The 15940-nt window shown below is 40.2% G+C and overlaps 1 protein-coding gene across 5 annotated transcripts in view; it reads right to left on the bottom strand.

Annotated features, from left to right (window-relative positions):
* Positions 1-15940, bottom strand: part of LOC137379766 (lysine-specific demethylase 7B-like) — a 306451-nt gene that overhangs the window by 234022 nt on the left and 56489 nt on the right. For all 5 annotated transcript variants that reach the window (XR_010976905.1, XR_010976904.1, XM_068051124.1 and 2 more), the window contains exon 9: positions 13337-13443. Coding sequence is in view for 3 of the 5 variants with exons in the window: in XM_068051124.1 (XP_067907225.1) it covers positions 13337-13443 (107 nt within the window). In the remaining 2 variants the exon portion in view is untranslated. The remainder of the gene's footprint in view (positions 1-13336; positions 13444-15940) is intronic.

Below are 15940 nucleotides of genomic sequence, written 5' to 3'. Positions count from 1 at the left end.
TGAGATGGAATACTGACACACTGTCCAACTAACCATTCCATAACATATTGATATGGAATACTGACACACTGTCCAACTAACCACTCCATAACATATTGACATCGAATACCGACACACTGTCCAACTAACCACTCCATCACATATTGAGATGGAATACTGACACACTGTCCAACTAACCATTCCATCACATATTGAGATGGAATACTGAAACACTGTCCAACTAACCACTCCATCACATATTGAGATGGAATACTGACACACTGTCCAACTAACCATTCCATCACATATTGAGATGGAATACTGAAACACTGTCCAACTAACCATTCCATAACATATTGATATGGAATACTGAAACACTGTCCAACTAACTATTCCATCACATATTGAGATGGAATACTGAAACACTGTCCAACTAACCATTCCATAACATATTGAGATGGAATACTGACACACTGTCCAACTAACCATTCCATAACATATTGAGATGGAATACTGACACACTGTCCAACTAACCATTCCATAACATATTGAGATGGAATACTGACACACTGTCCAACTAACCATTCCATAACATATTGAGATGGAATACTGACACACTGTCCAACTAACCACTCCATAACATATTGAGATGGAATACTGACACACTGTCCAACTAACCTCTCCGTAACATATTGAGATGGAATACTGACACACTGTCCAACTAACCTCTCCGTAACATATTGAGATGGAATACTGACACACTGTCCAACTAACCACTCCATAACATATTGAGATGGAATACTGACACACTGTCCGACTAACCACTCCATAACATATTGAGATGGAATACTGACACACTGTCCAACTAACCATTCCATAACATATTGAGATGGAAAACTGACACACTGTCCAACTAACCATTCCATAACATATTGAGATGGAATACTGACACACTGTCCAACTAACCATTCCATAACACATTGAGATGGAAAACTGACACACTGTCCAACTAACCATTCCATAACATATTGAGATGGAATACTGACACACTGTCCAACTAACCATTCCATAACATATTGAGATGGAATACCGACACACTGTCCAACTAACCATTCCATAACATATTGAGATGGAATACTGACACACTGTCCAACTAACCATTCCATAACATATTGATATGGAATACTGACACACTGTCCAACTAACCATTCCATAACATATTGAGATGGAATACTGACACACTGTCCAACTAACCATTCCATAACATATTGAGATGGAATACTGACACACTGTCCAACTAACCACTCCATAACATATTGAGATGGAATACCGACACATTGTCCAACTAACCATTCCATAACATATTGAGATGGAATACTGACACACTGTCCAATTAACCATTCCATAACATATTGAGATGGAATACTGACACACTGTCCAACTAACCATTCCATAACATATTGAGATGGAATACTGACACACTGTCCAACTAACCATTCCATAACATATTGAGATGGAATACTGACACACTGTCCAACTAACCACTCCATAACATATTGAGATGGAATACCGACACATTGTCCAACTAACCATTCCATAACATATTGAGATGGAATACTGACACACTGTCCAATTAACCATTCCATAACATATTGAGATGGAATACTGACACACTGTCCAACTAACCACTCCATAACATATTGAGATGGAATACCGACACATTGTCCAACTAACCATTCCATAACATATTGAGATGGAATACTGACACACTGTCCAATTAACCATTCCATAACATATTGAGATGGAATACTGACACACTGTCCAATTAACCATTCCATAACATATTGAGATGGAATACCGACACATTGTCCAACTAACCATTCCATAACATATTGAGATGGAATACTGACACACTGTCCAATTAACCATTCCATAACATATTGATATGGAATACTGACACACTGTCCAACTAACCATTCCATAACATATTGATATGGAATACTGACACACTGTCCAACTAACCATTCCATAACATATTGAGATGGAATACTGACACACTGTCCAACTAACCATTCCATAACATATTGAGATGGAATACTGACAGACTGTCCAACTAACCACTCCATAACATATTGAGATGGAATACCGACACATTGTCCAACTAACCACTCCATAACATATTGAGATGGAATACTGACACACTGTCCAACTAACCATTCCATAACATATTGAGATGGAATACCGACACACTGTCCAACTAACCACTCCATAACATATTGAGATGGAATACTGACACACTGTCCGACTAACCACTCCATAACATATTGAGATGGAATACTGACACACTGTCCAACTAACCATTCCATAACATATTGAGATGGAAAACTGACACACTGTCCAACTAACCATTCCATAACATATTGAGATGGAATACTGACACACTGTCCAACTAACCATTCCATAACACATTGAGATGGAAAACTGACACACTGTCCAACTAACCATTCCATAACATATTGAGATGGAATACTGACACACTGTCCAACTAACCATTCCATAACATATTGAGATGGAATACCGACACACTGTCCAACTAACCATTCCATAACATATTGAGATGGAATACTGACACACTGTCCAACTAACCATTCCATAACATATTGATATGGAATACTGACACACTGTCCAACTAACCATTCCATAACATATTGAGATGGAATACTGACACACTGTCCAACTAACCATTCCATAACATATTGAGATGGAATACTGACACACTGTCCAAGTAACCACTCCATAACATATTGAGATGGAATACCGACACATTGTCCAACTAACCATTCCATAACATATTGAGATGGAATACTGACACACTGTCCAATTAACCATTCCATAACATATTGAGATGGAATACTGACACACTGTCCAACTAACCATTCCATAACATATTGAGATGGAATACTGACACACTGTCCAACTAACCATTCCATAACATATTGAGATGGAATACTGACACACTGTCCAACTAACCACTCCATAACATATTGAGATGGAATACCGACACATTGTCCAACTAACCATTCCATAACATATTGAGATGGAATACTGACACACTGTCCAATTAACCATTCCATAACATATTGAGATGGAATACTGACACACTGTCCAACTAACCACTCCATAACATATTGAGATGGAATACCGACACATTGTCCAACTAACCATTCCATAACATATTGAGATGGAATACTGACACACTGTCCAATTAACCATTCCATAACATATTGAGATGGAATACTGACACACTGTCCAATTAACCATTCCATAACATATTGAGATGGAATACCGACACATTGTCCAACTAACCATTCCATAACATATTGAGATGGAATACTGACACACTGTCCAATTAACCATTCCATAACATATTGATATGGAATACTGACACACTGTCCAACTAACCATTCCATAACATATTGATATGGAATACTGACACACTGTCCAACTAACCATTCCATAACATATTGAGATGGAATACTGACACACTGTCCAACTAACCATTCCATAACATATTGAGATGGAATACTGACACACTGTCCAACTAACCACTCCATAACATATTGAGATGGAATACCGACACATTGTCCAACTAACCACTCCATAACATATTGAGATGGAATACTGACACACTGTCCAACTAACCATTCCATAACATATTGAGATGGAATACCGACACACTGTCCAACTAACCACTCCATAACATATTGATATCGAATACCGACACACTGTCCAACTAACCACTCCATCTCATATTGAGATGGAATACTGACACACTGTCCAACTAACCATTCCATCACATATTGAGATGGAATACTGAAACACTGTCCAACTAACCACTCCATCACATATTGAGATGGAATACTGACACACTGTCCAACTAACCACTCCATAACATATTGAGATGGAATACCGACTCACTGTCCAACTAACCATTCCATAACATATTGAGATGGAATACTGACACACTGTCCAACTAACCATTCCATAACATATTGAGATGGAATACCGACACACTGTCCAACTAACCACTCCATAACATATTGAGATGGAATACTGACACACTGTCCAACTAACCATTCCATAACATATTGAGATGGAATACTGACACACTGTCCAACTAACCATTCCATAACATATTGAGATGGAATACCGACACACTGTCCAACTAACCACTCCATAACATATTGACATCGAATACCGACACACTGTCCAACTAACCACTCCATCACATATTGAGATGGAATACTGACACTGTCCAACTAACCATTCCATCACATATTGAGATGGAATACTGAAACACTGTCCAACTAACCATTCCATCACATATTGAGATGGAATACTGAAACACTGTCCAACTAACCATTCCATAACATATTGATATGGAATACTGAAACACTGTCCAACTAACCATTCCATCACATATTGAGATGGAATACTGAAACACTGTCCAACTAACCATTCCATAACATATTGAGATGGAATACTGACACACTGTCCAACTAACCATTCCATAACATATTGAGATGGAATACTGACACACTGTCCAACTAACCATTCCATAACATATTGAGATGGAATACTGACACACTGTCCAACTAACCATTCCATAACATATTGAGATGGAATACTGACACACTGTCCAACTAACCACTCCATAACATATTGAGATGGAATACTGACACACTGTCCAACTAACCACTCCATAACATATTGAGATGGAATACTGACACACTGTCCAACTAACCACTCCATAACATATTGAGATGGAATACTGACACACTGTCCAACTAACCACTCCATAACATATTGAGATGGAATACTGACACACTGTCCAACTAACCATTCCATAACATATTGAGATGGAATACTGACACACTGTCCAACTAACCACTCCATAACATATTGAGATGGAATACTGACACACTGTCCAACTAACCACTCCATAACATATTGAGATGGAATACTGACACACTGTCCAACTAACCATTCCATAACATATTGATATGGAATACTGACACACTGTCCAACTAACCATTCCATAACATATTGAGATGGAATACTGACACACTGTCCAACTAACCATTCCATAACATATTGATATGGAATACTGACACACTGTTCAACTAACCATTCCATAACATCTTGAGATGGAATACTGACACACTGTCCAACTAACCATTCCATAACATATTGAGATGGAATACTGACACACTGTCCAACTAACCATTCCATAACATATTGATATGGAATACTGACACACTGTTCAACTAACCATTCCATAACATCTTGAGATGGAATACTGACACACTGTCCAACTAACCATTCCATAACATATTGAGATGGAATACTGACACACTGTCCAACTAACCATTCCATAACATATTGATATGGAATACTGACACACTGTCCAACTAACCATTCCATAACATATTGATATGGAATACTGACACACTGTCCAACTAACCATTCCATAACATATTGAGATGGAATACTGACACACTGTCCAACTAACCATTCCATAACATATTGATATGGAATACTGACACACTGTCCAACTAACCACTCCATAACATATTGAGATGGAATACTGACACACTGTCCAACTAACCATTCCGTAACATATTGAGATGGAATACTGACACACTGTCCAACTAACCACTCCATAACATATTGAGATGGAATACTGACACACTGTCCAATTAACCACTCCATAACATATTGAGATGGAATACTGACACACTGTCCAACTAACCACTCCATCACATATTGAGATGGAATACTGACACACTGTCCAATTAACCATTCCATAACATATTGATATGGAATACTGGCGCACTGTCCAACTAACCATTCCATAACATATTGAGATGGAATACTGACACACTGTCCAACTAACCATTCCATAACATATTGAGATGGAATACTGACACACTGTCCAACTAACCATTCCATAACATATTGATATGGAATACTGACACACTGTCCAACTAACCACTCCATAACATATTGAGATGGAATACTGACACACTGTCCAACTAACCATTCCATAACATATTGATATGGAATACCGACACACTGTCCAACTAACCATTCCATAACATATTGATATGGAATACTGACACACTGTCCAACTAACCATTCCATAACATATTGATATGGAATACTGGCGCACTGTCCAACTAACCATTCCATAACATATTGAGATGGAATACTGACACACTGTCCAACTAACCATTCCATAACATATTGAGATGGAATACTGACACACTGTCCAACTAACCATTCCATCACATATTGAGATGGAATACTGACACACTGTCCAACTAACCATTCCATCACATATTGAGATGGAATACTGAAACACTGTCCAACTAACCACTCCATCACATATTGAGATGGAATACTGACACACTGTCCAACTAACCATTCCATCACATATTGAGATGGAATACTGAAATACTGTCCAACTAACCATTCCATAACATATTGATATGGAATACTGAAATACTGTCCAACTAACCATTCCATCACATATTGAGATGGAATACTGAAACACTGTCCAACTAACCATTCCATAACATATTGAGATGGAATACTGACACACTGTCCAACTAACCATTCCATAACATATTGAGATGGAATACTGACACACTGTCCAACTAACCATTCCATAACATATTGAGATGGAATACTGACACACTGTCCAACTAACCATTCCATAACATATTGAGATGGAATACTGACACACTGTCCAACTAACCACTCCATAACATATTGAGATGGAATACTGACACACTGTCCAACTAACCTCTCCGTAACATATTGAGATGGAATACTGACACACTGTCCAACTAACCTCTCCGTAACATATTGAGATGGAATACTGACACACTGTCCAACTAACCACTCCATAACATATTGAGATGGAATACTGACACACTGTCCGACTAACCACTCCATAACATATTGAGATGGAATACTGACACACTGTCCAACTAACCATTCCATAACATATTGAGATGGAAAACTGACACACTGTCCAACTAACCATTCCATAACATATTGAGATGGAATACTGACACACTGTCCAACTAACCATTCCATAACACATTGAGATGGAAAACTGACACACTGTCCAACTAACCATTCCATAACATATTGAGATGGAATACTGACACACTGTCCAACTAACCATTCCATAACATATTGAGATGGAATACCGACACACTGTCCAACTAACCATTCCATAACATATTGAGATGGAATACTGACACACTGTCCAACTAACCATTCCATAACATATTGATATGGAATACTGACACACTGTCCAACTAACCATTCCATAACATATTGAGATGGAATACTGACACACTGTCCAACTAACCATTCCATAACATATTGAGATGGAATACTGACACACTGTCCAACTAACCACTCCATAACATATTGAGATGGAATACCGACACATTGTCCAACTAACCATTCCATAACATATTGAGATGGAATACTGACACACTGTCCAATTAACCATTCCATAACATATTGAGATGGAATACTGACACACTGTCCAACTAACCATTCCATAACATATTGAGATGGAATACTGACACACTGTCCAACTAACCATTCCATAACATATTGAGATGGAATACTGACACACTGTCCAACTAACCACTCCATAACATATTGAGATGGAATACCGACACATTGTCCAACTAACCATTCCATAACATATTGAGATGGAATACTGACACACTGTCCAATTAACCATTCCATAACATATTGAGATGGAATACTGACACACTGTCCAACTAACCACTCCATAACATATTGAGATGGAATACCGACACATTGTCCAACTAACCATTCCATAACATATTGAGATGGAATACTGACACACTGTCCAATTAACCATTCCATAACATATTGAGATGGAATACTGACACACTGTCCAATTAACCATTCCATAACATATTGAGATGGAATACCGACACATTGTCCAACTAACCATTCCATAACATATTGAGATGGAATACTGACACACTGTCCAATTAACCATTCCATAACATATTGATATGGAATACTGACACACTGTCCAACTAACCATTCCATAACATATTGATATGGAATACTGACACACTGTCCAACTAACCATTCCATAACATATTGAGATGGAATACTGACACACTGTCCAACTAACCATTCCAAAACATATTGAGATGGAATACTGACACACTGTCCAACTAACCACTCCATAACATATTGAGATGGAATACCGACACATTGTCCAACTAACCACTCCATAACATATTGAGATGGAATACTGACACACTGTCCAACTAACCATTCCATAACATATTGAGATGGAATACCGACACACTGTCCAACTAACCACTCCATAACATATTGATATCGAATACCGACACACTGTCCAACTAACCACTCCATCACATATTGAGATGGAATACTGACACACTGTCCAACTAACCATTCCATCACATATTGAGATGGAATACTGAAACACTGTCCAACTAACCACTCCATCACATATTGAGATGGAATACTGACACACTGTCCAACTAACCACTCCATAACATATTGAGATGGAATACCGACTCACTGTCCAACTAACCATTCCATAACATATTGAGATGGAATACTGACACACTGTCCAACTAACCATTCCATAACATATTGAGATGGAATACCGACACACTGTCCAACTAACCACTCCATAACATATTGAGATGGAATACTGACACACTGTCCAACTAACCATTCCATAACATATTGAGATGGAATACTGACACACTGTCCAACTAACCATTCCATAACATATTGAGATGGAATACCGACACACTGTCCAACTAACCACTCCATAACATATTGACATCGAATACCGACACACTGTCCAACTAACCACTCCATCACATATTGAGATGGAATACTGACACACTGTCCAACTAACCATTCCATCACATATTGAGATGGAATACTGAAACACTGTCCAACTAACCATTCCATCACATATTGAGATGGAATACTGAAACACTGTCCAACTAACCATTCCATAACATATTGATATGGAATACTGAAACACTGTCCAACTAACCATTCCATCACATATTGAGATGGAATACTGAAACACTGTCCAACTAACCATTCCATAACATATTGAGATGGAATACTGACACACTGTCCAACTAACCATTCCATAACATATTGAGATGGAATACTGACACACTGTCCAACTAACCATTCCATAACATATTGAGATGGAATACTGACACACTGTCCAACTAACCATTCCATAACATATTGAGATGGAATACTGACACACTGTCCAACTAACCACTCCATAACATATTGAGATGGAATACTGACACACTGTCCAACTAACCACTCCATAACATATTGAGATGGAATACTGACACACTGTCCAACTAACCACTCCATAACATATTGAGATGGAATACTGACAAACTGTCCAACTAACCACTCCATAACATATTGAGATGGAATACTGACACACTGTCCAACTAACCATTCCATAACATATTGAGATGGAATACTGACACACTGTCCAACTAACCACTCCATAACATATTGAGATGGAATACTGACACACTGTCCAACTAACCACTCCATAACATATTGAGATGGAATACTGACACACTGTCCAACTAACCATTCCATAACATATTGATATGGAATACTGACACACTGTCCAACTAACCATTCCATAACATATTGAGATGGAATACTGACACACTGTCCAACTAACCATTCCATAACATATTGATATGGAATACTGACACACTGTTCAACTAACCATTCCATAACATCTTGAGATGGAATACTGACACACTGTCCAACTAACCATTCCATAACATATTGAGATGGAATACTGACACACTGTCCAACTAACCATTCCATAACATATTGATATGGAATACTGACACACTGTTCAACTAACCATTCCATAACATCTTGAGATGGAATACTGACACACTGTCCAACTAACCATTCCATAACATATTGAGATGGAATACTGACACACTGTCCAACTAACCATTCCATAACATATTGATATGGAATACTGACACACTGTCCAACTAACCATTCCATAACATATTGATATGGAATACTGACACACTGTCCAACTAACCACTCCATAACATATTGAGATGGAATACTGACACACTGTCCAACTAACCATTCCATAACATATTGAGATGGAATACTGACACACTGTCCAACTAACCATTCCGTAACATATTGAGATGGAATACTGACACACTGTCCAACTAACCATTCCGTAACATATTGAGATGGAATACTGACACACTGTCCAACTAACCACTCCATAACATATTGAGATGGAATACTGACACACTGTCCAATTAACCACTCCATAACATATTGAGATGGAATACTGACACACTGTCCAACTAACCACTCCATAACATATTGAGATGGAATACTGACACACTGTCCAATTAACCACTCCATAACATATTGAGATGGAATACTGACACACTGTCCAACTAACCACTCCATCACATATTGAGATGGAATACTGACACACTGTCCAATTAACCATTCCATAACATATTGATATGGAATACTGGCGCACTGTCCAACTAACCATTCCATAACATATTGAGATGGAATACTGACACACTGTCCAACTAACCATTCCATAACATATTGAGATGGAATACTGACACACTGTCCAACTAACCATTCCATAACATATTGATATGGAATACTGACACACTGTCCAACTAACCACTCCATAACATATTGAGATGGAATACTGACACACTGTCCAACTAACCATTCCATAACATATTGATATGGAATACCGACACACTGTCCAACTAACCATTCCATAACATATTGATATGGAATACTGACACACTGTCCAACTAACCACTCCATAACATATTGAGATGGAATACTGACACACTGTCCAACTAACCACTCCGTAACATATTGAGATGGAATACCGACACACTGTCCAACTAACCACTCCGTAACATATTGAGATGGAATACTGACACACTGTCCAACTAACCACTCCATAACATATTGAGATGGAATACCGACACACTGTCCAACTAACCACTCCGTAACATATTGAGATGGAATACTGACACACTGTCCAACTAACCACTCCATAACATATTGAGATGGAATACCGACACACTGTCCAACTAACCACTCCATAACATATTGAGATGGAATACCGACACACTGTCCAACTAACCACTCCGTAACATATTGAGATGGAATACTGACACACTGTCAAACTAACCACTCCATAACATCTTGAGATGGAATACTGACACACTGTCCAACTAACCACTCCATAACATATTGAGATGGAATACTGACACACTGTCAAACTAACCACTCCATAACATATTGAGATGGAATACTGACACACTGTCCAACTAACCATTCCATAACATATTGAGATGGAATACTGACACTGTCCAACTAACCATTCCATAACATATTGATATGGAATACTGACACACTGTCCAACTAACCACTCCGTAACATATTGAGATGGAATACTGACACACTGTCCAACTAACCACTCCGTAACATATTGAGATGGAATACTGACACACTGTCCAACTAACCATTCCATAACATATTGAGATGGAATACTGACACACTGTCCAACTAACCACTCCATAACATATTGAGATGGAATACTGACACACTGTCCAACTAACCACTCCGTAACATATTGAGATGGAATACTGACACACTGTCAAACACCATGACACACTCCCTATTAACCCTTCCAAAATATGCCTCGCAATTTTGATCAGGTCTTCGTTTAACTTTCTTTCTTCAAATGAAAGAAGCCCCAGTTTCTCCATTATGTTCTCGTAACTAAAGCCTGTCCCCACCCCAGTACCATCTTTTTGAATCTTTTTTGCAGCCTTTTCATTGCCTTGACACTTTGTGAATGTTAAGGTCTCCAACACTGAGGCCTAACCAATGATTTGTATCAGCTTTACATTCCCTCTATACTGTTGTACATTATGTCCCTATATATAAAAGTCAGGATCCTGTGAAGAGCAGCTTTATCAAGTTATTCTCTAACTTTTAGCTGAGCCACTGAGGCCGGGATTTTACCCTAGGCGGATGGGAGCCGTCCACTGACTGAAAAGTCGGTTGCGAACCCACTTCCGCCTGGGATCCCTACCTTTACTTGTTCTGAAGCGGGACTTCCACCCGATTGAGGCAGGACGTCCCGGCTAACAGAGTTGCCAGCAGGCCGGCAACTCTCTATCCCAGCAGCGCCACTGGGAGCAGTGGCGACTTCTGGTACCACACTCCAGCTTCGTGAGGAAGATGTTGGGGAACTCCAGAACGCAGGTCAGTTTTTGTTGCCTCGCTGGGGGTGATCGGTCGGACCCCGGTGAGGCAAGGGTGATCAATTGGGGTGGGACATGGGGGGAGCTTGTTGGGTGTTGGGGGAGTTCGGGCAGCGTAGGCAGCCCTCTGTAGGGCACATGGTGCCCCATCAGGAGGACCCCATTCTATAACATCACAGAGCAGCCTGCTTTTAACAGGTGGCTTTTCTCAGGCCTGGCCGCCCAACCGAGCCACTTAAGGGCCATGATCGGCTTTGGGTGGGGTGGGCCGTTTTTAGTCACTGCCGCCCTGCGTAAAGTGACGGCGGAGGTGGGAGCAGGTCGGGAAGGGCCTCCCGAGCCTCCCGCTCCATTTTATGTCCCTGCCGCACCCACCCGCCAGCCCCCCAACCCACCTCCACCTTCCCGCTCTATGGGGGGGCGTAACATTCCAGCCTAAATCTATCTTCTCATTTTTAAATTTCACCACTTAGTATATAATTACCTCCCTATTCATCCTCCCAAACTATATCACCTCACATTTCTCTGCATCAAATGCGAATCCAGATGTACTGTACATTCATCGACCCTGGCAATAAAGTTTAATGGTACCCAAACAGATCTTTACCTTTGAGCAAAAACAAAATGATTGGAAAAATGTTTAATTAACGGGATAAATTTCAGAGAATGGGAAGGTGCTCGTGTTGTCAACTTCTATCAGACGTATCTAGCAGTTGTCAACATGGTTCCCTCTAACATTCACCCCATTTTATTGGAAGTTGTGATTACACTGCCACGGCAACAGGAGTAAAGATTTCTTATTGTTTCACCATTAGAACAGTATCCTATCATTTGACACATCTCAGAAATAATTAAACGCAGTATTTTTCTGCATGATTCTAGTTAGCTTCCCATACCTTTCAGCGTTTCCCGAAGACTGTTTGCCACGTACCAACAAATTGCCTCAAAGTATGGAAACTTGAAAAGCTCTGGAGTCTTTAGTCGCTTCTCCATCTCGTATACCCTGGAAATGAAAATGACAATGAGAAGTACTATTTTCACTTGAAGTAACTCCTTCAGCTTCCTTAGGGTCAGCAGAACACTGAAGATGCTGGAAACCTGTAATAAAAACAGAAAATACAAGAAATACTCAGCAGGTCTGGCAGCATCTGTGGAGAGAGAAACAGAGTTAACATTTCAGGTCAGATGAAGACCTCGGATGAAGAGCAACATAACTAATACCAGCAGCAACAGCAGAGACCTGTAGCTGGATATCAGAGAGGTGCAGCTCGTAGAAGGCACTACCACAACACACGGTGTTCATAGAGCTCAGGTTTCCTTGACATTTTGGAACAGCAATGTTTCAGGAGCCTCAGGTTGTCATGTCAGGTGGTGCAAACATCTGCAGCCTCGCAGCAGACCTTCTCCTCAATAGAACTGGTGGCCCCGTTTTACCAGTGGTTGTCAAAGTCAACTTTTTGCCTCTGGATCCTTTCAGGGCTTTGCCAGAGACATTTCCAGGATCTCCTAGTTAGCAGACCACAAACGTATAAGACAGGTGTCAGCTGGTTCGTTTGCCAGGGCCGGTTATTATGTCAATCTTTGCCTGCGATGATCAAGTCAGAATGAGTGGGTGCTCAGGTTTGTGTCTCTGGCTGGGTTCCCACAGGAAATTAGGAAAGCAAAGAGAGGGCATGAAAGAATATTGGCAAGCAAAATCAAGGTGAACCCAAAGATGTTTTATCAAGGCATTACGAGTAAGAAGATAACTAAGGAGAGAGTAGGGCCCATAAAGGACCAAAAAGATAACCTATGTGTAGGAGCGGAAGATAGGTATGGTTCTTAATGAATACTTTGGGTCTGTCTCCACAAAAGAGGGGGATGATATAGATATTGTATTTGAGGACGAGTGTGAAGTATTGGATGTGATAAACATAGGGATAGAGGATTGGGATTAGCATCCTGGAAAGTTGATAAATCACTAGGGCCGATGAAATGTATCCTACGCTGTTAAAAGAAGCAAGAGAGGAAATAGCAGAGGGTCTGACCATCATTTTCCAGTCCTCAATGGATACATGTGTGGTGCCGGAGGATTGGACAAATGCTAACGTTGTACCTCGGTTCAACCTCAATACTGGGCAAATTATTGGAATCTATTCTGAGAGACAGGATAAACCGTCACTGAGAAAAGCACAGGTTAATCAAGGATAGACAGCATGGATTTGTTCAGGGAAGATCTTCTCTGACCAACTTGATCGAATTTTTTGAAGAAGTAACAAGGAAGAAAGATAAGGGCAGTGCAGTTGATGTGGTCTACGTGGATTTTAGCAAGGCTTCTGACAAGGTCCCACAGGGCAGATTGGTTAAAAAAGTAAAATCCCATGGGATCCAGGGAAATGCAGCAAGGTGGATACAAAATTGGCTCCGTGGCAGGAAACAAAGGGTAATTGTTGAAGGCTGTTTTAGCGACTGGAGGGCTGTTTCCAGTGGTGTTCCGCAGGGCTCAGTCCTGGGTCCCCTGCTTTTTCTGGTGTATATTAACGATTTGGATATAAATGTAAGGGGCATGATCAAGAAGTTTGCGGACGACACAAAGATTGGCCGTGTGGTAGATAGCGAGGAAGATAGCTCGCTGCAGGAAGATATTGATGTTGTGGTCAGATGGGCAGAAAAGTAGCAAATGGAATTCAACTTGGAGAAGTGTGAGGTGATGCATTTGGGGAGGTCAAACAAGGCAAAGGAATACACCATTAATGGGAAAATACTGAGAAGTGTAGAGGAACTGAGGAACCTTGGAGTGAATGTCCACAGACCCCTGAAGGTAGCAGGTCAGATTGATAAAGTGGTTAAGAAGGCGTATGGAATCCTTTCCTTTATTAGCTGAGGTATGGAATACAAGAGCTGAGAAGTTATGCTGGAACTGCTTAAATCATTGGTTAGGCCACAACTTGAGTACTGTGTGCAGTTCTGGTCACCTCATTACACTAGAGAGGGCACAGTGGAGATTTACGAGGATGATGCCAGGACTGGAAAAATGCAGCTATGAGGAAAGATTGGATAGGCTGGGGTTTTTCTCCTTTAAACAGGGAAGGCTGAGGGAAGATCTGATTGAAATGTACAAAATTTTGAGGGGCCTGGATAGAGTGGAGGTGAAGGGTCTATTCACCTTAGCAGAGAAGACAGTGTCAAGGGGGCATAGATTTAAAGTGATTGGTAGAAGAATTAGAGGGGAGATGATGAAAAACTTTTTCACCCAGAGGGTGGGGATGGTCTGGAACTCAGTGCCTGAAAGGGCAGTTGAGGCAGAGACCCTCAACTCATTCAAAAGGAGTCTGGATATGCACCTCAAGTGCTGTAATCTGCAGGGCTACGGACGAAATGCTGGAAGGTGGCATTAGAATAGGTGGACCATTTTTCGGCTGGCACAGACACAATGGGCCAAGTGGCCACTTTCTGTGCCTTAAACTTTCGATGATTCTATGATTGACCTCCAACAACTACAACCATCTTCCTTTGTGCTA

This window comes from Heterodontus francisci, chromosome 18 (genome assembly GCF_036365525.1).
Source record: "Heterodontus francisci isolate sHetFra1 chromosome 18, sHetFra1.hap1, whole genome shotgun sequence".
In the NCBI taxonomy this organism is placed as follows: domain Eukaryota; kingdom Metazoa; phylum Chordata; class Chondrichthyes; order Heterodontiformes; family Heterodontidae; genus Heterodontus; species Heterodontus francisci.
Note: the sequence above shows the minus strand (reverse complement) of the source record. Positions and strands in the feature narration are given on the sequence as shown.